We start from the raw sequence: 25573 nt of genomic DNA on the forward strand, positions 1-25573 counted from the left end.
CCATGGGAACCGGGACAAACTACAGGGGGCGCGGCTTTAAACTGACGTCACGCCCCTGGGCGGGGCCTTTCGCGGGAGCACCGCCCACAGGAAGACCCAGATCGGAGAGGGGCGGGCCCGACGCAGTGGGAGTGGCCGGAGGAGGGAAATGGCGGCGCCCTGCGCTACCACAAGGCCGCCGCCATCTTGTGCTGGCGCGTGGCCGCCGCCATTTTGTAAACAAGAACCCCCGAACTACAAACAGAGATTTTTAGGATGGGGGTTACGGGTAAATTCCAGTCTGGGGTGGCCAGTCCCAGGCGGGGAGAGGCGCTGGTGGATGCAGGAGACGGCAGCGGGACAGGGCGTGTGTCCCGCATCCTCCACGGGGGCAGAGGGTTTAAAAAAGCGGGGGGAGGACACGGGGAAGGAGGACCGGGATCCTGGGCTTTTTCTATTTTTTTATCAACTTAAAAATCGAATCAAACAAAGCAGTGAATTTTCCAAACCTAAAATTCCCCTTAACTTGCTCTAAATAAATGCATTTCCCCACTTTTTCCCATAACGAAACGGACAAAACATCTTCCCGAGAAATCTCGGGAAAACGCTCGAACACAAACCGAACGAACACCTTAACATCCCTTTTTAAAAACACTTTTTTTTTCCCCGAAACAAGGCGACTTTGAATTTGGAGATAAAACTCCCTCTGAGCGCGGGATAGGCGACATCCCATCGCTAAAAACACATTGACGAGGCAAATAAATTAAAATAAAAGCAAATTCGTTCGGGTGGGGGGGGGTGCGTGCTGCGATGAGCACTGCATTCTACTTACCGAAGTTCTCTCAAAGTCCCGGACGGACAGACAGACAGACAGACAGACGCCTCACAGTGGCTTGGCTGCGTTCCTGCCGCTCCTTGTCAGCTTCGCAGCGGCTCCCCCGGGGCCAGGTTTGTCCCGGAGCCTTCTGCAGCCGCCTTCTCCTCAGCCTTAACGCAGTTCACGTGATTGAACAGCCCCGTTATGTTCGCCTGTATCGCGCTGCTGTGCGAACACAAGCCAAAGCAGCAGAGTCCTTCAAAGTCCTCGCATCCACGGCCGCGGGAGAGCAGCAGAAAATTCGATTGCTGCCCTATCTTGAAACGTGGCGAGCCCGGCGGCCTCTTCGTCCACGAACGTCGCCTTGGCCTGCTCGCCGAGCCAACAGCCCGGCTGAGAAATCTCCCCGAGGGCCTTCGCGGCGGCGACCCGGGGTGGAAAAATGGAAACCGCGACCCTCTCGGGTCGATCCCCAAGTGTGAATTTGGCCGTCACAATCTGGACCGAATTCTTCCAAGGATCTCTTCTGGCGGGATAATTTGGTGTTCTGCTTGCAATTCTGCAATTGGGAGGTATTTGGGGTGAGGGTACTCAGCTGGCCCAGGCTGCAGGGACCCCCTTTTATCGTCTGGTGAGGCATCTTTGCTTGGAGGTCTCATCTGCCGATTCGGTCTCGCTGCGTGCACAAAATTAACGCAGCGCTTTGCTCTGGATGGGCCCAACGGGTCCGGCTCGTGGGGCTCTGGTGAGGCACGTGAAGAATCCTTGTCCATCCATGCCAGGAGTCCACAGCGTTGGGTTTCTCACCCATGAGAAACCCATCTCATCTTTCTCATCTTTTTCTGTCACGGGACTCCCACCAGGCACGGAGGTAACGGCTCGTCCGCGCTTCCCGTGGCCGTACCGAAGTTGTCCTGCTGGAGGGACCTGGCCAAGGTGACCCAGGTGTTCTGTTTGGGCGGGAGGTCACCTGGATGGAGGCGAGGGTGGCTGCAAGGCTGGGAATGCCCCGAGTGTGGCGTCGAGAAGCACGTTCCTCTCTCCCTAGGTCGTTCCTCTCTCCCTCGGTCGTTCCTCTCTCCCTCGGTCGTTCCTCTCTCCCTCGGGGCGCACCAGCGCACCCGATCCCTTCTCGGGGATTAGAACCAGTCTCCTTTTTCGTGGCCCCCTTGCAAAGACACCAGCCTTGTGAACCACCTCTAAACCCCAGGCTATGCTGAGCTCATAGTGGAATTCCTCGATGCCTCGATTGACACGCGCGTGCCCGGCAGGTGTAAAGCCCCGCCAGGAGCACGGAGCGCAGGAGGTGCCTCATGCATGAAAAAAAACCCCACGGGATTTCCAAATTGCCTTTCACGTGAAAAAAACATGAGCCCAAAGGCACCTTTTACATGGAACCACGCGACCTCCTTGAAAAACACGCGACCTCAGCTCGGACGCGGGGCGAGCGCGTTAACTTTCAAAAACGCCGCTTACAAAAGACGCGCAACTTCGCCGTGCCCTGCAACCTCAACCCGTCTCCAACTTTCGCGAGCTTCCGATTGTTGAAAAGGTTTCCTAATCAAAACAAGGAGCCTAAACAATCCCAACCTATCCTAAACCTTGAATGGGTAAAGGGGGCCATGGAGCTGCGCCGCGGAACGCGAGTGGTCAGCGGGGCCACTTTTGGCAAACAAGACAAAACCGGCGCTGCGGGATGAACCCAACGCCGAGCCAAGGCACCCGATGCCGACGCTCATCAGACCCCAAAAGGATTCGGGATCTGGGGGCCAAAACACTCTCAACCATAACTCAAACTTCCTCTGTTTTCTCTTTGCCTGTTCCCCTGTTCTCACGGGAAATGGTCTCTTCCCGTTCGACATCAACTCGTACTCAAACTCTCTCTGCTACCTCCCCCTTCTCCGTGGGTTGAAGGAGGAGAAGGAAGGAGGAAAGGAGGAGAAGGAGAAGCAGCAGAAGCGCCACAAGGCGGAAGAAGGGAAGGAGGATGGCAAAGAATGGGGGAGGGAGAGAGGGGCGGAACCCGAGGCGCGTAACGTCGGCAGCCGGGAGGAAGCAACGACTTCTTACTAATAACAGAACTTTGGGAAGGGCGGGAGGACATTTCTGTGCGAAACGTTTGTCTGCTCCATCGAGGGGGTGAATCTGCATGTGATGAGCACCCTTGCAACCAGGTTTGAGTTATGTCCCCTTCCTCCTTCTCCTTTTCCATGGGAAGGGCGGATTCCGGGGCAGGAGGGGCGACGCGGTGGGTTTGTCTCTTGGCAGGTGAATCTTCCTGTGCCTGCCATCATCGGAAGGTGCAAGTTCTTCTCTTTGTAGGAGATGGTGGCTGACGTGTTAGGTCTTTCCCTGGATGGTTACTGTGTGAAATAAACACCACAATTAGACTCATCAGGGTCCTGTCCTGGAAGCACACACATCTGTGCAGAAGGAGCGTGCCTGCGCTAAGTGTGCGGCGGTGGGGTACAGGAAACGGTCACAGTTGTTTCATTGGAAGGGTGAACGGTCACAGCCTCTGGGATCACAGTAATTCCAAAAGGAGCGTGTTTGTTGTCCCCAACAATCAGCACCTCCATGGTCCTGTCGTGGGAGGGAGGCTCCAAGAAGCCAGCTGGAACCCTGGCAAAGCCCTCATCCTCTACCACGACTGTGACTGAGCTGTGGAGGACTCTGCAAAGGCTCGAGTCTACCTGCCCTGTCCGACTGAAGGACCTGAAACCTCCCTCGGGGCTCTGAGCCTCAGAAATGACCCATCTGGGAATTGGTTTTTGCTGCCCACCTGGAACCGCTGAGGCCTCGACTTGGTGTAATCGTGTGGGGCCGAGGCGTGCTGAAAAAACCATTTCCCAGAAAAAACCATTTCCCAGAAAAAACCATTTTCCTCCAGCTGAGGAGGCTGCAGGAGCCACGGTGGAATCAATGCATCCATCGGACAGGGGGTAGGCACAGTTGGCATAATTAGGGCCATACTGCTTGCAATTAAAACACTGAATATTATTTCAAGTCACCATTGCCTCCCCTGACACCCTTGCTTACCGCAGCCGCAATTGGCTGTTCCAGTGAGGTGGCTCTGGTGCAGGCGGTGACCATTTGGGCGATAGGAGGCTCAGGGTCCTGTGGAAGAGCTCTGAGGATCTTCTTGGTGGCTCAGTTGAGGTTACTCATGACCATTTTTTGGAGCAGCTCGCCCCTGGCTTCCACGTTGTCGTTCTGTCTTTCGATGGCTTCTCGGAGGCGCTCCACGAACTTGATGAAGGGCTCGTCGACTCCCTGGTGGGTGGCTGAGAAGCTTTGCAAGGCGGTGGCATTGTCTGGGATAGTTAAAAGTGCAGTTTTAGCAGCTAGTTTAATTTCATTAATTACATCAATTACTGAAATTAATTTCATTAATTTCATCAATTACATCAGGCAAAATGGCCTGACCTTCAGGCCTAATAAAATCTCCTTCACCCGCAAATGCATCCATAGCACCATCACCTAATCCTTGCATTTGATGTTTCTTAATCAGGGCCTGCCTTTAACAGTTTTTTCCAATTGGCTTTGCAGAAAAGAAGCTCAGTGGGGGTCAACAGGGCTGTCATAATGTACTTTAAGTCATGGGCTACTGAAATATGTCCAGTAAATGTCAGTTCTAGTAAATTTTTAAAATAGGGTGAACCTCTCCCACAGTCTTTCGCTGCTTTCCACACCTCTTGGATCTCTGCGCGTGGAATTTGCTCCCACCTCGCGTTCCCATTCGGATTAAGAATGACTGGAGCAGCCACCCGCCCCAGGCCCTCTGCCAGCTCAAGATTCCCGTCCCTGATTGCCTCCTCCCGGATCTTTGCCCAGCTGCTCCCTGGCCTGGTGTTGTGGCCGGGGGTGCAGCCAAATCTCCGCCCCTGAGGTGGTGACCGGACACGCTAAACCGCAGGGTTTCCGGCAAGCCAAGATGGCGGCCTTCCGGTTTAAACCACGCCCACTTCCGGTCCCATTGCCATGGGAACCGGGACAAACTACAGGGGGCGTGGCTTAAAACTGACGTCACGCCCCTGGGCGGGGCCTTTTGCGGGAGCACCGCCCACAGGAAGACCCAGATCGGAGAGGGGCGGGCCCGACGCAGGGGGAGTGGCCGGAGGAGGGAAATGGCGGCGCCCTGCGCTACCACGAGGCCGCCGCCATCTTGTGCTGGCGCGTGGCCGCCGCCATTTTGTAAACAAGAACCCCCGAACTACAAACAGAGATTTTTAGGATGGGGGTTACGGGTAAATTCCAGTCTGGGGTGGCCAGTCCCAGGCGGGGAGAGGCGCTGGTGGATGCAGGAGACGGCAGCGGGACAGGGCGTGTGTCCCGCATCCTCCACGGGGGCAGAGGGTTTAAAAAAGCGGGGGGAGGACACGGGGAAGGAGGACCGGGATCCTGGGCTTTTTCTATTTTTTTATCAACTCAAAAATCGAATCAAACAAAGCAGTGAATTTTCCAAACCTAAAATTCTCCTTAACTTGCTCTAAATAAATGCATTTCCCCACTTTTTCCCAAAACGAAACGGACAAAACATCTTCCCGAGAAATCTCGGGAAAATGCTCGAACAGAAGCCGAACGAACACCTTAACATCCCTTTTTAAAAACACTTTTTTTTTTCCCGAAACAAGGCGACTTCGAATTTGGAGATAAAACTCCCTCTGAGCGCGGGATAGGCGACATCCCATCGCTAAAAACACATTGACGAGGCAAATAAATTAAAGTAAAAGCAAATTCGTTCGGGTGGGGGGGGGGGGGGGTGCGTGCTGCGATGAGCACTGCATTCTACTTACCGAAGTTCTCTCAAAGTCCCGGGCGGACAGACAGACAGACAGACAGACAGACAGACGCCTCACAGTGGCTTGGCTGCGTTCCTGCCGCTCCTTGTCAGCTTCGCAGCGGCTCCCCCGGGGCCGGGTTTGTCCCGGAGCCAAAAGAATCCGGAGCAGGGCAAAGAAACCGAGCCCCGAAAGCGGGCGGGACCCGGGTTTAAGAAGGGGAACGGAGGGGCGGGCACAGCGGGGCTCTCCGGCCATTGGGACGGGAGAACCGGGGTGCGGGGGAGGCGTTTTGTGGGGTGCTCCAATGGGGAAGTTTAGAGCAGAGAACTTTCTGGAACAGATGTTGTAGTTTACCACCTCCCCCCCCCTCCCATGGGATCTCAGCTTCGTAATTTTTGCCCCCTTCCCACCACAGGGAGGTACTGGGGGAAACTGGGAGCACTGGGAGTTACTGGGAGCTCTGTGGGGAGGGGACACCCCTGTCCCCCCGCCTATGGGGACACTGTGACCCTGCTGTGACTCTGTCCCCTCTGTGTCCCCTCCGTGTCCCCTCCGTGTCCCCTCAGCGTTCGAGTGTCCCGTGTGCCACCAGCAGTGTCCCCTGGGTGACATCATGGAGAACCTGTTCCTGCAGCCCAGCCCCAGCGGGCAGGTAGGGCTTAATTAACGCTAATTAATGCTAATTAACCCTAATTAACTGATGGGGTCTGAGGGACTTGTCCCTTGTCCCCAGAGCTGCACCAGCTGCGAGGACAACGCCAGCGCCACCAGCTTCTGTCTGGAGTGCTCGGAGCCGCTGTGCGCCACCTGCGTGGGGGCTCACCTGAGGGTCAGGTACACCCGGGAGCACCGCGTGCAGCCCCTGGGTGAGTGATGTCACCCATTGAGGGTGATGATCTGATGGGACCCCTGGAATGTTCTGGAACTGAGCTGGACACAGGGATTGGACGGATGGACCATGGAGATGATTGGAAGGGTGGACCATGAGTGGCCATGGAGATGATTGGACGGATGGACCATGAGAGGCCATGGAGATGATTGGACAGATGGAGCATGAGAGGCCATGGAGATGATTGGATGGATGGACCATGAGAGGCCATGGAGATGCTTGGAGGGATGGACCATGAGGGTGATGATGTCATTGGCCTGGTGGGACCCCTGGAATGTTCTTGAACAGGGGTTGGACAGGTGGACCATGAGTGGCCATGGAGATGATTGGACGGATGGACCATGAGAGGCCATGGAGGTGATTGGACGGATGGACCACGCCGTGATTGGCCATGGAGATGATTGGATGAATGGACCATGAGAGGCCATGGAGATGATTGGATGGATGGACCATGAGAGGCCATGGAGATGATTGGATGGATGGACCATGAGAGGCCATGGAGATGCCCGGAGGCCTGGATGGAGTTGAGGTGTCGCACCTGGAGAAGGATCCAGGGACACCTGAGAGTGACCCAGGAGCTGGGGATGGACCTGGGACTGGCCTCCCTCCTGTCCCCCCGATGGTGACAATGACCCCAGGGGGTTTAGGGACACTTTTGGTGCTGTTTTTGCTGTTTTTTACATTAAAATTGATGTCACCTGTGGTGGCACCTGTGCTGTGTCACCTGTGCTGTGTCACCTGCTCAGCTCTGTCCCAGTATCTCCCAGTGAATCCAGTAACTCCCAGTAACATCCAGCAACCCCCAGTGCTCCCAGTATTCCCAGTGATTCCATTAATCCCCAGTAATTCCCAGTATCTCCCAGTGATCCAAGTGACCCCCAGTGCCTCCCAGTAACCTCCAGTGATCCCAGTAATTTCCAGTAACTCCCAGTAATCTCCAGTAACTCCCAGTAATTTCCATTAATACCCAGTAACCCCCAGTGATCCCAGTAATCCCCCATGATCACAGTGACTCTTAATGATCCCCAGTAACTCCCAGTGATCCCAGTAATTCCCAGTTCGCCCAGTAATTTCCAGTAAGTTCCAGTAATTCCCTGTGATCCCAGTATCTCCCAGTGCTCCCAGTAACCCCCAGTAATCACCGGTAACTCCCAGTAACTCCCATCAATCCCATTTACCCCCAGTGCTCCCAGTAATTCCCAGTGATCCAAGTAACCCCAGTAACTCCCAGTAATTCCCAGTAACTCCCAGTAACCCCCAGTGCTCCCAGTAAGTCCCAGTAAGTCCCAGTAACCCCCAGTAACTCTCAGGAACCCCCAGTAACCCCCAGTAACTCCCAGTGCTCCCAGTAACTCCCAGTAACCCCCTGTGCCTCCCCAGTGCTCCGAGCTCGCAGTGATCCCAGTAATTCCCAGTAACCCCCAGTACCTCCCAGTATTCCCAGTCCCTCCCCAGTTCTGCTCCCCATTGGTTTGTTCAGCTGTCCATCACATCATCGGCCCCGCCTCCTCGCAGCTCGCCGATGCCGATTGGCCGCTCCGTCCAAGAAGTCCCCGCCTTCCCCAGGGCTCTCCGGCCGCTGATTGGCTGAGCTCCGCCCGCTCTGCGCGCTGATTGGTCTGTTCGCCTTCACGTGCCGGAGGCCTCTTCCCGCCCTTTCCTTCCCGCCTTCTCCTCTCTCATTGCTCCCGCGCGCTGTCAATCTTCGCTAATCCCCGCCCTACCGCCCTTCTATTGGTTTTCCTCAACGTCACTCAGCCAGCGCGGGCAGTGATTGGCCGCGGGGCGGCGCGGGGGCGGGAGCAGGAGGCCGTGCCCAGCGTGAGGGGGACGCGGCCACCATGGCGGCGCCTCAGGTGGCGGCAGCGCTCGGGAGCGGCCCCGGGGCCACCGGAGCGGAGCTGCCCGAGCCGCTGGGGCTGCTGGAGCTCTGCGGGGCCTGCAGAAAACGCCTGAGCCCGCAGCGGGAACCGCGGCTGCTGCCCTGCCTGCACTCCGTGTGCCGGGGCTGCATCGGGAGCGAGCATGGAGACAAGAACGGTGAGGGGAGATGGGGTTAATGGGAACACTGGGGGATACTGGGCGATACTGGGAGCACTGGGAGCCGCGGCTGCTGCCCTGCCTGCACTCCGTGTGCCGGGGCTGCATCGGGAGCGAGCATGGGAACGGTGAGGGGAGATGGGGGACTGGGGATACTGGGAGCACTGGGGATTACTGGGAACAGTGGGAGCCACTGGGAGATAATGGGGGTTACTGGGATTACTGGGCGTTACTGGGAGCACTGGGAGATACTGGGGGATACTGGGGGATACTGGGAGTTACTGGGAGCCCCTGGGAGATACTGGGAGCACTGGGGGATGCTGGGAGTTATTGGGATTGCTGGAGTTTACTGGAGATTACTGGGAAGCGCTGGGGTTTACTGGGAGCACTGGGGGTTACTGGGGATCCTGGCAACACTGGGAGATACTGGGGGTTGCTGGGAGCACTGGGGTTACTGGGAGATACTGGGAGCACTGGGGGTTACTGGGATCGCTGGAGTTTACTGGTGATTACTGGGGAGGTACTGGGAGTTAGTGGGAGCACTGGGGGCTACTGGGGATACTGGGAGCACTGGGAGATAGGGAAAGCACTGGGGGATACTGGGAGCACTGGGAGCACTGGGAGCCACACCTGGAGCCCACCTAAGGGATGGGAATGGTGGGAGGGGCTGGGGATACTGGGAGATACTGGGAGGTACGGGGAGATAGTGGGGGATACTGGGAGGCACTGGGGGTCACTGGGGGATACTGGGAGCTCTGTGGGGAGGGGACACCGACCCCTGTGTGGCACTGTCCCCTCCTTGGGGACACTGTGACCCTGCTGTGACTCTGTCCCCCCCGTGTCCCCTCAGCGTTCGAGTGTCCCGTGTGCCACCAGCAGTGTCCCCTGGGTGACATCATGGAGAACCTGTTCCTGCAGCCCAGCCCCAGCGGGCAGGTAGGGCTTAATTAACGCTAATTAATGCTAATTAACCCTCATTAACTGATGGGGTCTGAGGGACTTGTCCCTTGTCCCCAGAGCTGCACCAGCTGCGAGGACAACGCCAGCGCCACCAGCTTCTGTCTGGAGTGCTCGGAGCCGCTGTGCGCCACCTGCGTGGGGGCTCACCTGAGGGTCAGGTACACCCGGGAGCACCGCGTGCAGCCCCTGGGTGAGTGATGTCACCCATTGTCACCTCACTGTCACCTCCCTGTGTCACCCGTGTCACCTCCTGTAACCCATTCCCCCATTCCCATTCCCCCATTGCCACGTTCCTGTTCCCAGTTTCCCCCATTCCCAATTTTCCCTATTGCTGTTCCCATTCCCAATTTCCCCCATTCCCCCGTTCCCATGTTCCCATTCCCATTCCTACCCCGTTCCCATTCCCCCATTACTGCATTCCCATGTTCCCATTCCAATTCCCATTTTCCCATTCCAAATTTCCCCCATCCCCCCATTCCCATTCCCATTTCTATTCCCATTCAAATTTTCCTATTCCCATTTCTATTCCCATTCCCCCATTCCCAGTTTCCTCCATTCCAGGTCCCATTTCCCATTCCCATTCCCCTGTTCCCATTCCCCCATTCTCATTCCCCCATTCCCTTACCCCCCTTCCCCCATTCCCATGTTCCCATTCCCAGTTTCCCCCATTCCTGTTCCTGTTCCCATTTGTGTTCCCATTCCAATTTTCCCATTCCCATTCCACACTTCCCCCATTCCCATCTTCCCAATTTCCCGTTTTCCCATTCCCAGTTTCCTCCATTCCAATTCCCATTTTTGCATTCCCATTCCCCCATTCCCCTATTCCCATTCCCCCATTCCAATTTCCATATTCCCAATCCCATTCCCCTGTTCCCACGTTCCTGTTCCCATTCCCAGTTTCCCCCATTTCCCCATTCCTGTTCCCATTCCCATTCCTGTTCCCATTCCCCCATTCCCATTCCAGTTTTCTCCATTCCCATTCCCATTCTCCCATTCCCCCATTCCCATTCCCCCATTCCAATTCCCATTTTCCCAATCCAGTTCCCCCATTCCCATGTTCATGTTCCCATTCCCATTCTCCCATTCCATGTTCCCAGTTTCCCTCATTCCCATTCCCCCATTCCCCCATTCCCATTCACATCTTCCCAATTTCCCCTGTTCCCCCATTCCCATTCCCATGTTCCCATTCCCATTCCTCCATTCCCATTCTCCCATTCCATGTTCCCAGTTTCCCCCATTCCCATTCCCCATTCCCATGTTCCCATTCCAATTCCCATATTCCCAATCCCATTCCCCTGTTCCCACGTTCCTGTTCCCATTCCCAGTTTCCCCCATTCCCCCATTCCGAATTTTCTCCATTGCTGTTCCCATTCCTGTTCCCATTCCAATTTTCCCATTCCCAATGTTCCCATTCCCATTCCCCCATTTCTATTCCCATTTTCCCATCTCCATTCCCATTCCCTTGTTCCCATGTTCCCATTCCAAATCCCATCTCCCTGTTCCCATTCCCATTCTCTCATTCCCCCATTCCCATATTCCCATATCCCCATTCCCCATTTCCCCATTGCCACGTTCCTGTTCCCAGTTTACCCCATTCCCATTCCATGTTCCCAATTCCCCTCATTCCCATTCCCTATTTCCCCCATTCCAATTCCCATTTTCCCAATCCCATTGCCCCATTCCCATTCCCCCATTCCTCCATTCCCATTCCCCATTCCCCATTCCCATTCCCATTCCCATTCCCCCATTCCCATTCCCCCAATCCCATTCCCCCAATCCCATTTCCCCATTCCCCCATTCCCATTCCTGTTCCCATTCCCCCATTCCCAATGGGAATGGGGAAAATTGGGAAATTGGAAATGGGGGAATGGGAAGATGGGATGGGAATGGGAAAAGAGAGGAATGGGAATGGGGAATGGGAATGGGGAATGGGGGAATGGGATTGGGGGAATAGGAATGGGAATGGGGGAATGGGAATGGGGGAATGGGAATGGGAATGGGAATGGGGGAATGGCAATGGGAATCCCCTTGGTCCTATCCCCAGGTTTCCCCATTCCCCCATTCCTGTTTCCGTTGCCGTTTTTGTTTCCATTCCAATTTCCCCATTCCCGGTTTCTCCCGTTCCAATTCTGCCGTTCTCTCTCTCCCCAGGCTCTCCGTCCCTTCCCGATCCCATTGATCCCATTGCTCCCATCGATCCCACCGATCCCATTAATCCCACAGATCCCATCAATCCCATTGATCCCATCAATCCCATCAATCCCATTGCTCCCATTAATCCCACAGATCCCATCGATCCCATTGATCCCATTGATCCCACAGATCCCATCAATCCCATCGATCCCATTGCTCCCATCAATCCCACAGATCCCATCAATCCCATCGATCCCATTAATCCCACAGATCCCATCAATCCCACAGATCCCGTCAATCCCATCGATCCCATCAATCCCGTTGATCCCATCGATCCCGTTGCTCCCATTGATCCCACAGATCCCATCGATCCCATTGATCCCTTTAATCCCACAGATCCCACAGATCCCATCGATCCCATCAATCCCATCGATCCCACTGATCCCACAGATCACATTGATCCCATGGATCCCGTGGATCCCATCAATCCCATCGATCCCATTAATCCCATCGATCCCACAGATCCCATCGATCCCATCGATCCCACTGATCCCACAGATCCCATCAATCCCGTTGATCCCGTCGATCCCGTGGATCCCATTAACCCCACAGATCCCACCAATCCCGTCGATCCCGTGGATCCCGTTGATCCCATCGATCCCATCGATCCCATTAACCCCACAGATCCCACCAATCCCGTCGATCCCGTCGATCCCGTGGATCCCGTGGCTCCCGTTCCGGCGCCGTTCCCGTCCCGCTGCCGCTCGCACCCCCGGGAGCCGCTGTCGCTGTTCTGCAGCGCCTGCGAGAGCCTGACCTGCGGGGAGTGCCACCGGCGGGAGCACCGGCTGCACCCGTGAGTCTAATTAACGCCAATTACCGCTAATTAATCAATTACTGTCATTACTGTAACGGGAGTGCCACCGGCGGGAGCACCGGCTGCACCCGTGAGTAATTAACGCTAATTACCGCTAATTAATCAATTACTGCCATTACTGCTGCCATTGACCCCACCCGTGAGTGTTAATTACTGTAATTACTGTAACGGGAGTGCCACCGGCGGGAGCACCGGCTGCACCCGTGAGTCCAATTAACGCCAATTACCGCTAATTAATCAATTACTGTCATTACTGCTGCCATTGACCCCAGCCGCGACTGTTAATTACTGTAATTACTGTCATTACTGTAATGGGAGTGCCACCGGCAGGAGCACACCGGCTGCACCCGTGAGTCTAATTAACGCTAATTACCGCTAATTAATTAATTACTGTAACCCTTCCTGTCATTACTGTAACCATTGACCCCACCCGTGACTGTTAATTACTGTAATTACTGTAACGGGAGTGCCACCGGCGGGAGCACCGGCTGCACCCGTGAGTCCAATTAACGCCAATTACCGCTAATTAATTAATTACTGTCATTACTGCTGCCATTGACCCCACCCGTGACTGTTAATTACTGTAATTACTGTCATTACTGTAATGGGACTGCACCCGTGAGTCTAATTCGCGTTAATTACTGCTAATTAATTAATTACTGTAACCCTTACTGTCATTACTGCTGCCATTAACCCCAGCCGTGAGTGTTAATTACTGTCATTACTGTAATGGGAGTGCCACCCCGACTGCACCCGTGAGTCTAATTAACGTTAATTATCGCTAATTAATTAATTACTGTCATTACTGCTGCCATTGACCCCACCCGTGAGCGTTAATTACTGTAATTACTGTCATTAATGTAATCCCGGAGGGAACACCACAGCACCCCTGAGTGTAATTAGCGTTAATTAGTGCTAATTAATTAATTACTGTCATTACTGTAACCGGGAGTGTCAGCAGAGGGAGCACAGACAGCAGCCATGAATGGAATTAATTGCAATTAGTGCTAATTAATGGGGGGGGGGAGTGTAACTGCAGCCCTGAGTGCCCAGCTGAGGGTGTAATTAACAGTGCCTGCTTTAATTAGGGATTAATTACTGAGTTTATTACTGAGTTAACTACTGATTCTATCACTGGTTTAATTAGGGATTAATTACTGATTCTATCACTGCTTTAATTAGGGTTTTAATTTAATTACTGATTCTATCACTGGTTAAATTAGGGATTTAATGACTGGTGCTATCACTGGTTTAATTAGGGATTAATTACTGGTTCTAGCATCATTGCTTTAATTAGGGATTAATTACTGATTCCATCACTGCTTTAATTAGGGATTAATTACTGATTCTATCACTGCTTTAATTAGGGATTAATTACTGATTCTATCCTTGCTTTAGTTAGGGATTAATTACTGATTCCATTACTGAGTTAACTGCTGGTGCTATCACTGCTTTAATTAGGGATTTAATTACTGATTCTATCATTTCTTTAATTAGGGATTAATTACTGATTCCATTACTGATTTAACTACTGATGCTATCACTGCTTTAATTAGGGATTTAATTGCTGATGCTATCACTGCTTTAATTAGGGATTAATTACTGATTCCATTACTGATTTAACTACTGATGCTATCACTGATTTAATTACTGATATAATTACTTAATTTATTACTGATTTAATTACTGATTTTATTAGAGATTTAATTACTGACTCTATCATTGCTTTTATTAGGGATTTAATTACTGACTCTATCATTGCTTTAATTAGGGATTTAATTACTGATTTAATTACTGATTTAGCTACTGGTGCTATCACTGGTTTAATTAGGGATTAATTACTGATTCTATCATCATTGCTTTAATTAGGGATTAATTACTGATTTAATTACTGATTTTATTAGGGATTTAATTACTGATTCTATCACTGCTTTAATTAGTGACTAATTACTGGTTCCATTACTGATTTAGCTACTGATTCTATCACTGCTTTAATTAGGGATTTAATTACTGATTCTATCATCATTGTTTTAATTAGGGATTTAATTACTGATTCTGTCACTGCTTTAATTAGTGATTAATTACTGATTCTATTACTGCGTTAGTTAGGGATTAATTACTGATTCCATTACTGAGTTAACTGCTGGTGCTATCACTGCTTTAATTACTGATTTAATTACTGATTCTATCATCATTGTTTTAATTAGGGATTAATTACTGATTCTATTACTGATTTAATTACTGGTGCCATCATTGCTTTAATTAGGGATTTAATTACTGATTCTATCACTGCTTTAATTAGTGACTAATTACTGATTCTATTACTGATTTAACTACTGGTGCTATCACTGCTTTAATTAGGGATTTAATTACTTAATTTACTACTGATTTAATTACTTAATTTATTACTGATTTAATTACTTATTATGGATTTAATTACTGATTTAATTAGTGACTTAAAAATGGATTTAATTACTGATTTAATTACTGATTCCATTACTGATTTAGCTACTGATGCTGTCACTGCTTTAATTAGGGATTTAATTACTGATTCTATCATTGCTTTAATTAGGGATTAATTACTGATTCCATACTGATTTAACTACTGATGCTATCACTGCTTTAATTACTGATATAATTACTTAATTTATTACTGATTTAATTACTGATTTTATTAGGGATTTAATTACTGATTCCATTACTGATTTAACTACTGATCCTATCACTGCTTTAATTAGTTATTAATTACTGATTCTATGATCATTGCTTTAATTAGGGATTAATTACTGATTCTATTATTGATTCTATTACTGATTTAATCACTGCTTTAATTACTGAGTTCATTACTGCTTTAATTACTGCTTTAATTACTGCTTCTCTCCCTGATTGTCTCAAACCTCGTTAATTGGGCAGGCCCTGAAGTGTTGGCCAAGGTGGGAATTAATTAACAAAGGGGGCGTGGCCTGACCTGGAGGGCGCTAATTAGTCACTAATCAATTAACAACGTTATTGATGGCTTAAACGAATTAATTCTTAATCAATTTTAATTGAGTTTTCTTTATGGCTTTGCTGCTTTTAATTGGGCAAAATTGCTTTGATTGCTTGGCTGAGCACATCTTTAATTAGCTGGATTACCTCCTTAATTAGCTCATTACTTCATTAATGGCATTAATGACCGAGTAAGGAAGGATTTTTATTGGGGAAGAGCTGCCCTAATTAATGTAATTAATGCAATTAAGGATTAAACGACAGAATCTCTTACCTGGGGCATCTCATTAACTAAAACCCTTAATTTGCTGAGCTAATTAGATAATTGAGGCCTAATGAGGATTAATTAGCGCATTAATGGGTAATGAGCTGCGAAACTTCATTTTTCCTTTCTCTCCCCCTTTTCTCCCACTTTTTCCTCCCTTTTTCCTCCCTTTTTCCCCTTTTTGCCATTTTTCCTTTTCCTCATTTTTCCTGTTCCCCTTTTTCCTTTTCCCTTTTCCCCTTTTTCCTTTTCCTCTTTTCATTTTTCCCCTTTTAAATTTTCTCCCTTTTTCTTTCCCATTTTTCCTTTTCCCCTTTTCCCTTTTCCCCTTTTCCCCTTTTCCTTTTATTCTTATTTTTCCTGTTCCCCTTTTTCCTTTTTCCTTTTCCTTTCCCCCTTTTCATTTTTCCCCTTTTAAATTTTCTCCCTTTTTATTTTCCCATTTTCCCCTTTCCCCTTTTCCCTTTATTCTTATTTTTCCTTTTCCCCTTTTTCCTCTTCCCCTTTTCCTTTTTTCCCCTTTTAAATTTTCTCCCTTTTTCTTTTCCCATTTTTTCCTTTTCCCTTTTCCTTTTTTCCTATTTTTCCTTTCCCCCTTTTTCCTTTTCCTTTTTTTCCTTTTTTCCCCTTTTAAATTTTCTCCCTTTTTCTTTTCCCATTTTTCCTTTTCCCCTTTTTTCCTTTTCCCCTTTTCCCTTTTCCTTTTCTTCCTATTTTTCCTTTCCCCTTTTTCCTTTCCCCCTTTTTCTTTTCCCCTTTTTTCCTTTTCCTTTTTTCCTATTTTTCCTTTTCCCCTTTTTCCTTTTCCCCTTTCCTTTTTCCTTTTTCCTTTTTCCTTTTCCCCTTTTTCATTTCCCCCTTTTAAATTTTCTCCCTTTTTCTTTTCCCATTTCCCCTTTTTCTTTTCCCCTTTTCCCTTTTTTTCCTTTTTTTCCTTTCCCCCTTTTCCCCCTTTTCCCCCTTTTCCCTTTTAAATTTTCTCCCTTTTTCTTTTCCCATTTTTTTCCTTTTCCCCTTTTTTCCTTTTCCCCTTTTTCCTTTCCCTTTTGTTCTTATTTTTCCTTTTCCCCTTTTCCCTTTTCCCTTTTTCCCCTTTTTCCCCTTTTCATTTTTCCCCTCTTAAATTTTCTCCCTTTTTCTTTTCCCATTTTTCCTTTTCCCCTTTTCCTTTTTTTCCTATTTTTCCTTTTCCCTTTTTTCCTTTCCCCTTTCCATTTTCCCCCTTTTAAATTTTCTCCCTTTTTCTTTTCCCATTTCCCCTTTTCCTTTCCCCTTTTTCCTTTTTAATTTCCCCCCCTTTTCCTCCTCCCTTTCTCTTCCTTCCCCCTTTTCCTGCTCTTTTCCCACCTCTTTCCCCTCTTCCCTTCCCTTTTCCCTCATTTTCTCCTCCATTTTTGCCTCATTTTCCCCATTCATCCCCACTTCCCCCCGTGTTCCTCCCCATTTTGCCCCATTTTTCCCCATTTTCCCATTTTCCCCCCAATTTTCCCCCCAATTTTCCCCGTTTTTTCCCATTTCCCCCATGTTTTCTCAATTTTGTCCCATTTCCCCCCTTTTTTCCTATTTTCCCCATTTCCCCCAATTTCCCCTGTGTTTTCCCCCATTTCCCCATTTTTCCTATTTTCCCCATTTCCACCACATTTTCTCCATTTTCCCCCATTTTCCCCCCCATTTTCCCATTTCCCCCTTTTCTTCCTGTGGTTTCCCCCATTTTCCCAATTTCCCCCATTTCCTCCACATTTTCTCAATTTTCCTCCATTTTCCCCCATTTTTTCCTATTTCCCCCATTCCCCCCATGTTTTCTCAATTTTGTCCCATTTCCCCCCATTTTTCCCCATTTCCCCCATGTTTTCTCCCCAATTTCCCCTGTGTTTTCCCCCATTTCTCCCCATTTTCCCCCATTTTCCCCCATTTCCCCCACATTTTCTCCTTTTTTCCCCATTTCCCCCATTTCCCCCATTTTCCCCCAATTTCCCCCCCATTTCCCCCCATTTTCCCATTTCTCCCTTTTCTCCCTGGCTTTTCCCTCATTTTCCCAATTTCCCCAATTTTCTCCCCAATTTCCCCCATGTTTTTCCCCATTTCCCCCATTTCCCCCTTGGAATGGTTTTCTCCATTTTTCACCATTTTTCACCATTTCCCCCCATTTCCTCCACCTTTTCTCCATTTTTCCCCATTTCCCCGCCTTTTTTCCAATTCCCCCCATTTTTCTCAATTTTTCCCCATTTCCCCCCCATTTTCCCCCCATGTTTTCCCCATTTTCCCAATTTCCCCAATTTCCCCCATGTTTCCCCCATGTTTTCCTCCATTTCCCCCATGTTTTTCTCCATTTCCCCCATTTTTCCCCATTTCCCCCATGTTTTCTCCATTTTCCCCCTTTCCCCCCATTTCCCCCACGTTTTCTCCATTTTTCTCCATTTTTCTCCATTTTTCCCCATTTCCCCCCATGTTTCCCCCATTTTCCCATTTCCCCCTTTTCTCCCTGTGTTTTCCCTCATTTTCCCAATTTCCCCCATTTTCTCCCCAATTTCCCCCGTGTTTTTCCTATTTCCCCCCATTTTTCCTATTCCCCCCATTTCCCCCTTGTTTTCTCATTTTCCCCCCATTTCCCCCATTTTTCCCCATTTCCCCCCATTTTTCCCCATTTCCTCCACATTTTCTCAATTTTTCCCATTTCCCCCCATTTTTTCCTATTCCCCCCATTTCCTCCACATATCCCCCATTTTTCCCCATTTCCCCCAATTTTTCCCCATTTCCCCCATTTCCTCCACATTTTCTCCATTTTTCCCCATTTTCCCCCGTTTTCCCCCATTTCCCCCTTTTCTCCCTGGGTTTTCCCCCATTTTCCCAATTTCCCCCATTTCCTCCACATTTTCTCAATTTTCCTCCATTTTCCCCCATTTTTTTTTCCCATTCCCCCCATTTTCCCCCACGTTTCCCCCATTTCCCCCTTTTCTCCCTGGGTTTTCCCTCATTTTCCCAATTGCTCCCCATTTCTTGCTTTATTTTCCCCATTTATCCCAATTTCCCCCATTTTTCCCCATTTCCCTCAATTTCCCCCATTTTCAACCCAATTTCCCCCATTTCCTCTACATTTTCTCCATTTCCCCCCATTTCCCCCCATTTCCCCAATGTTTCCTCCATTTTTCTCCATTTCCCCCCATTTTTTCCCATTCCCCCCATGTTTTCTCCATTTTCCCCATTTCCCCCCATGTTTCCCCCATTTTCCCATTTCTCCCTTTTCTCCCTGTGTTTTCCCTCATTTTCCCAATTTCCCCCATTTTCTCCCCACTTTCCCCTGTGTTTTCCCTATTTCCCCCCATTTTTCCTATTCCCCCCATGTCCCCCTTGTTTTCTCATTTTTCCCCCTTTTCCCCCCATTTTCCCCCTTTTCCCCCCATTTTTCCAATGTTTTCTCCATTTTTCCCTATTTCCCCCCATTTCCCCCACGTTTTCTCCATTTTTCTCCATTTTTCTCCATTTTCCCCATTTGCCCCCATTTCCCCCCATTTGCCCCCATTTCCCCCCATTTTTCCCCATTTCCCCTTTTCTCCCTATGTTTTCCCTCATTTTCCCAATTTCCCTCGTTTTCTCCCCATGTTTTCCCCATTTTCCCCCATTTCCCCCCATTTTTCCCCATTTCCCCCACATTTCCCCCATGTTTCCCCCACATTTCCCCCCATTTTCCCCCATTTCCCCCATTTTCCCCCATTTCCCCCATGTTTCCCCCACGTTTTCTCCATTTTTCCCCATTTCCCCCTTGTTTTCTCCATTTTTCACCATTCCCCCCATTTCCTCCACCTTTTCTCCATTTTCCCCATTTCCCCCCATTTTTTCCAATTCCCCCCATTTTTTCTCAATTTTTCCCCATTTTCCCCCCATGTTTCCCCCATTTTCCCAATTTCCCCCATTTCCCCCATGTTTCCCCCATGTTTTCCCCCATTTCCCCCATGTTTTCTCCATTTTTCCCCATTTCCCCCCATTTTCCCCCATTTCCCCCCCATGTTTCCCCATTTTCCCATTTTCCCCTTTTCTCCCTGGGTTTTCCCCCATTTTCACCCCAATTTCCCCCATTTTTCCCCATTTCCCTTGTGTTTTCTCCATTTTTCCCCATTTCCCCCCATTTTTCTCCATTTTTCCTCCACATATTCTCCATTTTTCCCCATTTCCCCCATGTTTTCCCCCATTTTCCCATTTCCCCCTTTTCTCCCCAATTTCCCCCCGTGTTTTCCCCATTTCCCCCACGTTTTCTCCATTTTCCCCATTTCCCCTAATTTCCCCCCATTTTCCCAATTTCCCCCCACTTTTTCCTATTCCCCCATTTCCCCCACATTTTCTCCATTTCCTCCCATTTTTCCCCCATTTCCCCCAATTTCCCCCACGTTTTCTCCATTTTTCCCCATTTCCCCCCATTTCCCCCCATTCCCCCCATTTCCCCCCCATGTTTTCTCAATTTTTCCCCCATGTTTTCTCCATTTTCCCCATTTCTCCCCATTTTTCCCCATTTCTCCCCATTTTTCCCACGTTTTCTCCATTTTTCCCCATTTCCCCCCATTTTTTCCTATTCCTCCCATTTCCCCCCCATGTTTTTTCCATTTTTCCCCATTTTCCCCCATGTTTTCCCCCTTTTCCCCCATTTTCCCCCCATTTTTTCCCCATCCATAAAACCAGAGGCCTTTGGGGAATTTGCAGAGGCCGAGCCTCAAACACAGCAAAATTTCCAACAGCGCCAAAGCAGCAAAAAAATTCCTCAACCTGCAGAGGAGCCAAGGCAATGAGAGCAATAGTTTTAGCGTTTTTGTGGGTTTTTTTTATTTTTTTTTGTCTTTTTAAATTCATCCTGCAGGATTTTAGGAAGGTTTGAGTTTATCAGTCGAGCTCTGTGGCGTCGTCCCTCACGACTGGGTGCTGTGTTTAAAAGAACCAAACGTTGTTTGAACCAACCCATTTTTCCCAATTTTTCCCAATTGTTCCCCATTTCCCCCATTTCCTCCCCCTTTTCCCTCCATTTCCCTCCGTTTCCCCCATACTTTTCCCTCATGTTTTCCCCATTTTCCCCCAATTCCCCCATTTTTCCCCATTTTTCCCCCATTTCCCCCCATTTTCCCCCATTCCCCCCATTTCCCCCCATTTTTCCCCATTTCCCCCACATTTTCTCCATTTTGCCCCATTCCCCCAATTTCCCCCCCATGTTTCCCCTCATTTTCCCATTTCCCTCCCTTTTCTCCCCATTTTCCCACAATTTCCCCCGTTTTCCCCCTTTTCTCCCCATTTTCCCACAATTTCCCCCATTTCCCCCCTTTCTCCCCATTTTCCCCATTTCCCCCCACATTTCCCCATTTTCCCCCTTTTCTCCCCATTTCCCCCATGTTTCCCCCATTTTTTCCTCTTTTCCCCCATTTCCCCCACATTTCCCCCATTTCCTCCCCCTTTTTTCCCATTTCCCTCCCTTTTCCCCCATTTCCCCCCATGTTTTTCCCCATTTTCCCTATAATTTCCCCCATTTCCCCTCCATTTCCCCCCATTTCCCCCCATTTCCCCCCATTTTCCATTTTCCCCCCATTCCCCCATGTTCCCCTTTGTTTCTCCTCATTTCACCCCATTTCACCCCATTTTCCCCCATTTCCCCCATGTTTTCCCCATTTTCCCCAATTTCCCCCATTTCCCCCCATTTCCCTCCATGTTTTTCTCACATATTCTCCATTTCCCCCCAATTTTCCCCATATTTTCCTCCCCCTTTTCCCTCCATTTCCCCCCCATGTTTCCCCCATACTTTTCCCTCATGTTTTCCCCCAATATTCCCCATTTCCCCCATTTCCCCCAATTTCCCCCATTTCCCCCATTTTTCCCCCATTTCCCCCCATTTTCCCCAATTTTCCCCCATTTCCCCCATTTTTCCTTTCCCAATTTTTCCCAATTTTTCCCCATTTCCCCCATTTCCTCCCCCTTTTCCCTCCATTTTCCCCCATTTTCCCCATTTTTCCCCAATTTTCCCCCAATTTTCCCCCATTTCCCCCATTTCCTCACCCTTTTCCCTCCATTTCCCTCCGTTTCCCCCATACTTTTCCCTCATGTTTTCCCCCATTTTCCCCCATTTTTTCCCAATTTTCCCATTTTTTCCCAATTTTCCCAATTTCCCCCCAATTTTCCCCATTTTCCCCCAATTTCCCCCAATTTTCCCCCGTTTTCTCCCCCCAGCTCCCAGCCCGTGGCCGAGGCCGTTCTCCAGCAGCGCTCGGTGCTGTCGGCGCTGCTGCAGCGCCTGGCGGAGAAGCACAGCGAGCTGCAGCGCTGCAGCGCCCAGCTGCACGCCTGGTCAGTGTCCCCGAGTGTCACCTCAGTGTCCCCAAGTGTCACCTGTGTCACCTGTGTCACCTGTGTCCCTCATTGTCCCCTGAGTGTCCCCTGAGTGTTCCCTGCTGCAGCGCCTGGCGGAGAAACACAGCGAGCTGCAACGCTGCAGCGCCCAGCTGCACGCCTGGTCAGTGTCCCCAAGTGTCCCCGAGTGTCCCCGAGTGTCACCTCAGTGTCCCCGAGTGTCCCCGAGTGTCACCTGAGTGTCTCTGAGTGTCACCTGTGTCACCTGTGTCCCTCATTGTCCCCTGAGTGTCCCTGAGTGTCCCCTGCTGCAGTGTCTGGCAGGGAAGCACAGCGAGCTGCAGCGCTGCAGCGCCCAGCTGCACGCCTGGTCAGTGTCCCCAAGTGTCACCTCAGTGTCCCCGAGTGTCACCTGTGTCCCTCATTGTCCCCTGAGTGTCCCCTGCTGCAGTGTCTGGCAGGGAAGCACAGCGAGCTGCAGCGCCCAGCTGCACGCCTGGTCAGTGTCCCCGAGTGTCACCTCGGTGTCCCCGAGTGTCCCCGAGTGTCCCCTGAGTGTCATCTGAGTGTCATCTGAGTGTCCCTGAGTGTCCCCTGCTGCAGCGCCCAGCTGCACGCCTGGTCAGTGTCCCCAGGTGTCACCTCAGTGTCCCTGAGTGTCCCCGAGTGTCCCCGAGTGTCCCCTGAGTGTCCCCTGTGTCACCTGTGTCCCTCATTGTCCCCTGAGTGTCCCCGAGTGTCCCCCGAGTGTCCCCGAGTGTCCCTGAGTGTCCCCTGTGTCCCTCATTGTCCCCTGAGTGTCCCCTGCTGCAGTGTCTGGCAGGGAAGCACAGCGAGCTGCAGCGCTGCAGCGCCCAGCTGCACGCCTGGTCAGTGTCCCCAAATGTCACCTCGGTGTCCCCGAGTGTCACCTGAATGTCCCCGAGTGTCACCTGTGTCACCTCCCTGTCCCTGAGTGTCCCTGAGTGTCCCCTGTGTCCCTGATTGTCACCATGTCCCTGAGTGTCTCTCATTTTCCCCTGAGTGTCCCAGTGTCCCCTCCATGTCCCCTGAGTGTCCCCTCCCTGTCCCCTCCCTGTCTCCTGTGTGTCCCCTCCGTGTCCCCAAGTGTCACCTCCCTGTCCCCTGTGTGTCCCCCAGTGTCCCCTCCCTGTCCCCTGAGTGTCCCCTCCATGTCCCCTCTGTGTCCCGTCCATGTCCCCTCCGTGTCCCTTGAGTGTCCCCAAGTGTCCCCTGAGTGTCCCCTGAGTGTCCCCAAGTGTCCTCTCCATGTCCCCAAGTGTCCCTGAGTGTCCCCAAGTGTCCCCTCCCTGTCCCCAAGTGTCCCCTCCCTGTCCCCTCCATGTCTCCAAGTGTCCCCTCCCTGTCCCCTCCATGTCCCCAAGTGTCCCCTCCCTGTCCCCAAGTGTCCCCTCCATGTCCCCAAGTGTCCCCTCCATGTCCCCTCCATGTCTCCTGTGTGTCCCCAAGTGTCCCCTGAGTGTCCCCTGAGTGTCCCCTGTGTGTCCCCAAGTGTCCTCTCCATGTCCCCTGTGTGTCCCTGAGTGTCCCCAAGTGTCCCCTCCCTGTCCCCTCCATGTCCCCAAGTGTCCCCTCCCTGTCCCCTCCCTGTCCCCTCCATGTCCCCTCCCTGTCCCCTGTGTATCCCCTCCCTGTCCCCCGTGTGTCCCCTCCCTGTCCCCTTTGTGTCCCCAGGTGTCCTCTCCCTGTCCCCTCCGTGTCCCCTGTGCATCCCCTCCCTGTCCCCTGTGTGTCCCCTCGGTGTCCCCAAGTGTCCCCTCGGTGTCCCCAGCTCCCGGCGCGTGTCGGACGCGCAGAAGCGGCTGCAGGTGGAGGTCAAGCTGGCCATCCTGCAGGTCATGAGGGAGCTCAACCAGCGCGCCAAGGCCCTCGTGGGGGACGTCCAGGTGAGAGTGCCACCGCCCCCGAGTGTCCCCGAGTGTCCCCTGAGTGTCCCCTGAGTGTCCCTGAGTGTCCCCCGAGTGTCCCCGAGTGTCCCCTGAGTGTCACTGCCATGGTGACATTGCTGGTATAGAAGATTGACGAGAAATCCAAATTAATCAATGGGAAAAATTTTATTTTTGTGACCAAAATCCTCCCCTGAGTGTCCAAATTTTAATTCAAATAATAATAAAAATTTGGACTAAGTAATTACGTATAAATAATAATTATAAACAATTTATAATAATAATTATATTATATTTATAAATATATAAATAATAAATATAAAATTTTAACTAGAACAATAATTAAAATTTGGACTTAATAATTATGTATGAATAATAATTATAAACAAGTAATAATGATATATAAATAATAATTTTATTTTTACATATATAAAAATGGTAATTATAAAAATTTTAACAAAAATAATACCAAAAATTTGGACTAAATAATAATTATGAAAAATAATAATAATAATTACATATAAATAATAATTATATTATATATATATTTTGATATATATATATACATATATATACATATACATATGTATATATATATATAAATAATCATTACACAAAATTCACCTACGACAATAACCCAGCTTTGGCCTCACCCGTGTCCCCCCGTGTGTCCCCCCCGTGTGTCCCCCCCGTGTCCCCCGGGTGTGTCCCCAGCGCGTCACCGAGGGCCGGCGGCAGCGCCTGGAGCGGCAGCGTCGGGAGCTGAGCCGGGCGCGGCGGCTGCAGGAGCACGCGCTGCGATTCGGGGCCCGCGCGCTGCACGGGCGCCACGGCACCGCCCTGCTGCTGTCCCGGAGGCTGGTGAGAGAAAACCCCAAAATGTACCCCAAAAATACCCCAAATGTACCCCACGGCACCGCCCTGCTGCTGTCCCGGAGGCTGGTGAGAGAAAACCCCAAAAAAATACCCCAAAAAATACCCCAAATGTACCCCACGGCACCGCCCTGCTGCTGTCCCGGAGGCTGGTGAGAGAAACCCCCAAAAAAATACCCCAAATGTACCCCAAAAATACCCCAAAAATACCCCACGGCACCGCCCTGCTGCTGTCCCGGAGGCTGGTGAGAGAAAACCCCAAAAAATACCCCAAATGTACCCCAAATATACCCCAAAAATACCCCACGGCACCGCCCTGCTGCTGTCCCGGAAGCTGGTGAGAGAAAACCCCCAAAAATACCCCAAAAATACCCCAAATGTACCCCAAAAATACCCCACGGCACCGCCCTGCTGCTCTCCTGGAGGCTGGTGAGAGAAAACCCCCCAGAAAAAGCACCCCAAATTTACCCCAAATGTACCCCAAAAATACCCCATGGCACCGCCCTGCTACTGTCCAGGAGGCTGGTGAGAGAAAACCCCCCAAAAATACCCCAAAATAAACCCCAAAATATACCCCAAAAATACCCCAAATATACCCCACGGCACCGCCCTGCTGCTGTCCCGGAGGCTGGTGAGAGAAAACCCCCAAAAAATACCCCAAAAATACCCCAAATGTACCCCAAAAATACCCCACGGCACCGCCCTGCTGCTGTCCCGGAGGCTGGTGAGAGAAAACCCCAAAA

The 25573-nt window shown here is 50.4% G+C and overlaps 1 protein-coding gene and 1 long non-coding RNA gene across 3 annotated transcripts in view; one reads left to right on the forward strand and one right to left on the reverse strand.

The window, feature by feature from the left end:
* The window catches only part of LOC118701263 (uncharacterized), a 31369-nt gene extending 28219 nt beyond the window's left edge, over positions 1-3150 (reverse strand). The window contains exon 1 of the long non-coding RNA XR_004982454.2: positions 812-3150. This is a non-coding gene — a long non-coding RNA (uncharacterized LOC118701263). The remainder of the gene's footprint in view (positions 1-811) is intronic.
* A 5160-nt stretch (positions 3151-8310) lies between these two features.
* The window catches only part of TRIM28 (tripartite motif containing 28), a 31795-nt gene continuing 14532 nt past the window's right edge, over positions 8311-25573 (forward strand). The window contains exons 1-8 of one of the 2 annotated variants that reach the window (XM_054518428.1): positions 8311-8509; positions 9360-9445; positions 9527-9659; positions 12215-12223; positions 12305-12458; positions 21931-22047; positions 23843-23957; positions 24672-24818. In XM_054518428.1, coding sequence (XP_054374403.1) covers positions 8311-8509; positions 9360-9445; positions 9527-9659; positions 12215-12223; positions 12305-12458; positions 21931-22047; positions 23843-23957; positions 24672-24818 — 960 coding nt within the window. Of the gene's footprint in view, positions 8510-9359; positions 9446-9526; positions 9660-12214; positions 12224-12286; positions 12459-21930; positions 22048-23842; positions 23958-24671; positions 24819-25573 lie in introns of both variants that reach the window. The other variant, XM_036405895.2, reaches the window with a different exon arrangement.

Source organism: Molothrus ater, unplaced genomic scaffold (assembly GCF_012460135.2).
Source record: "Molothrus ater isolate BHLD 08-10-18 breed brown headed cowbird unplaced genomic scaffold, BPBGC_Mater_1.1 matUn_MA555, whole genome shotgun sequence".
NCBI classification, from domain to species: Eukaryota; Metazoa; Chordata; class Aves; order Passeriformes; family Icteridae; genus Molothrus; species Molothrus ater.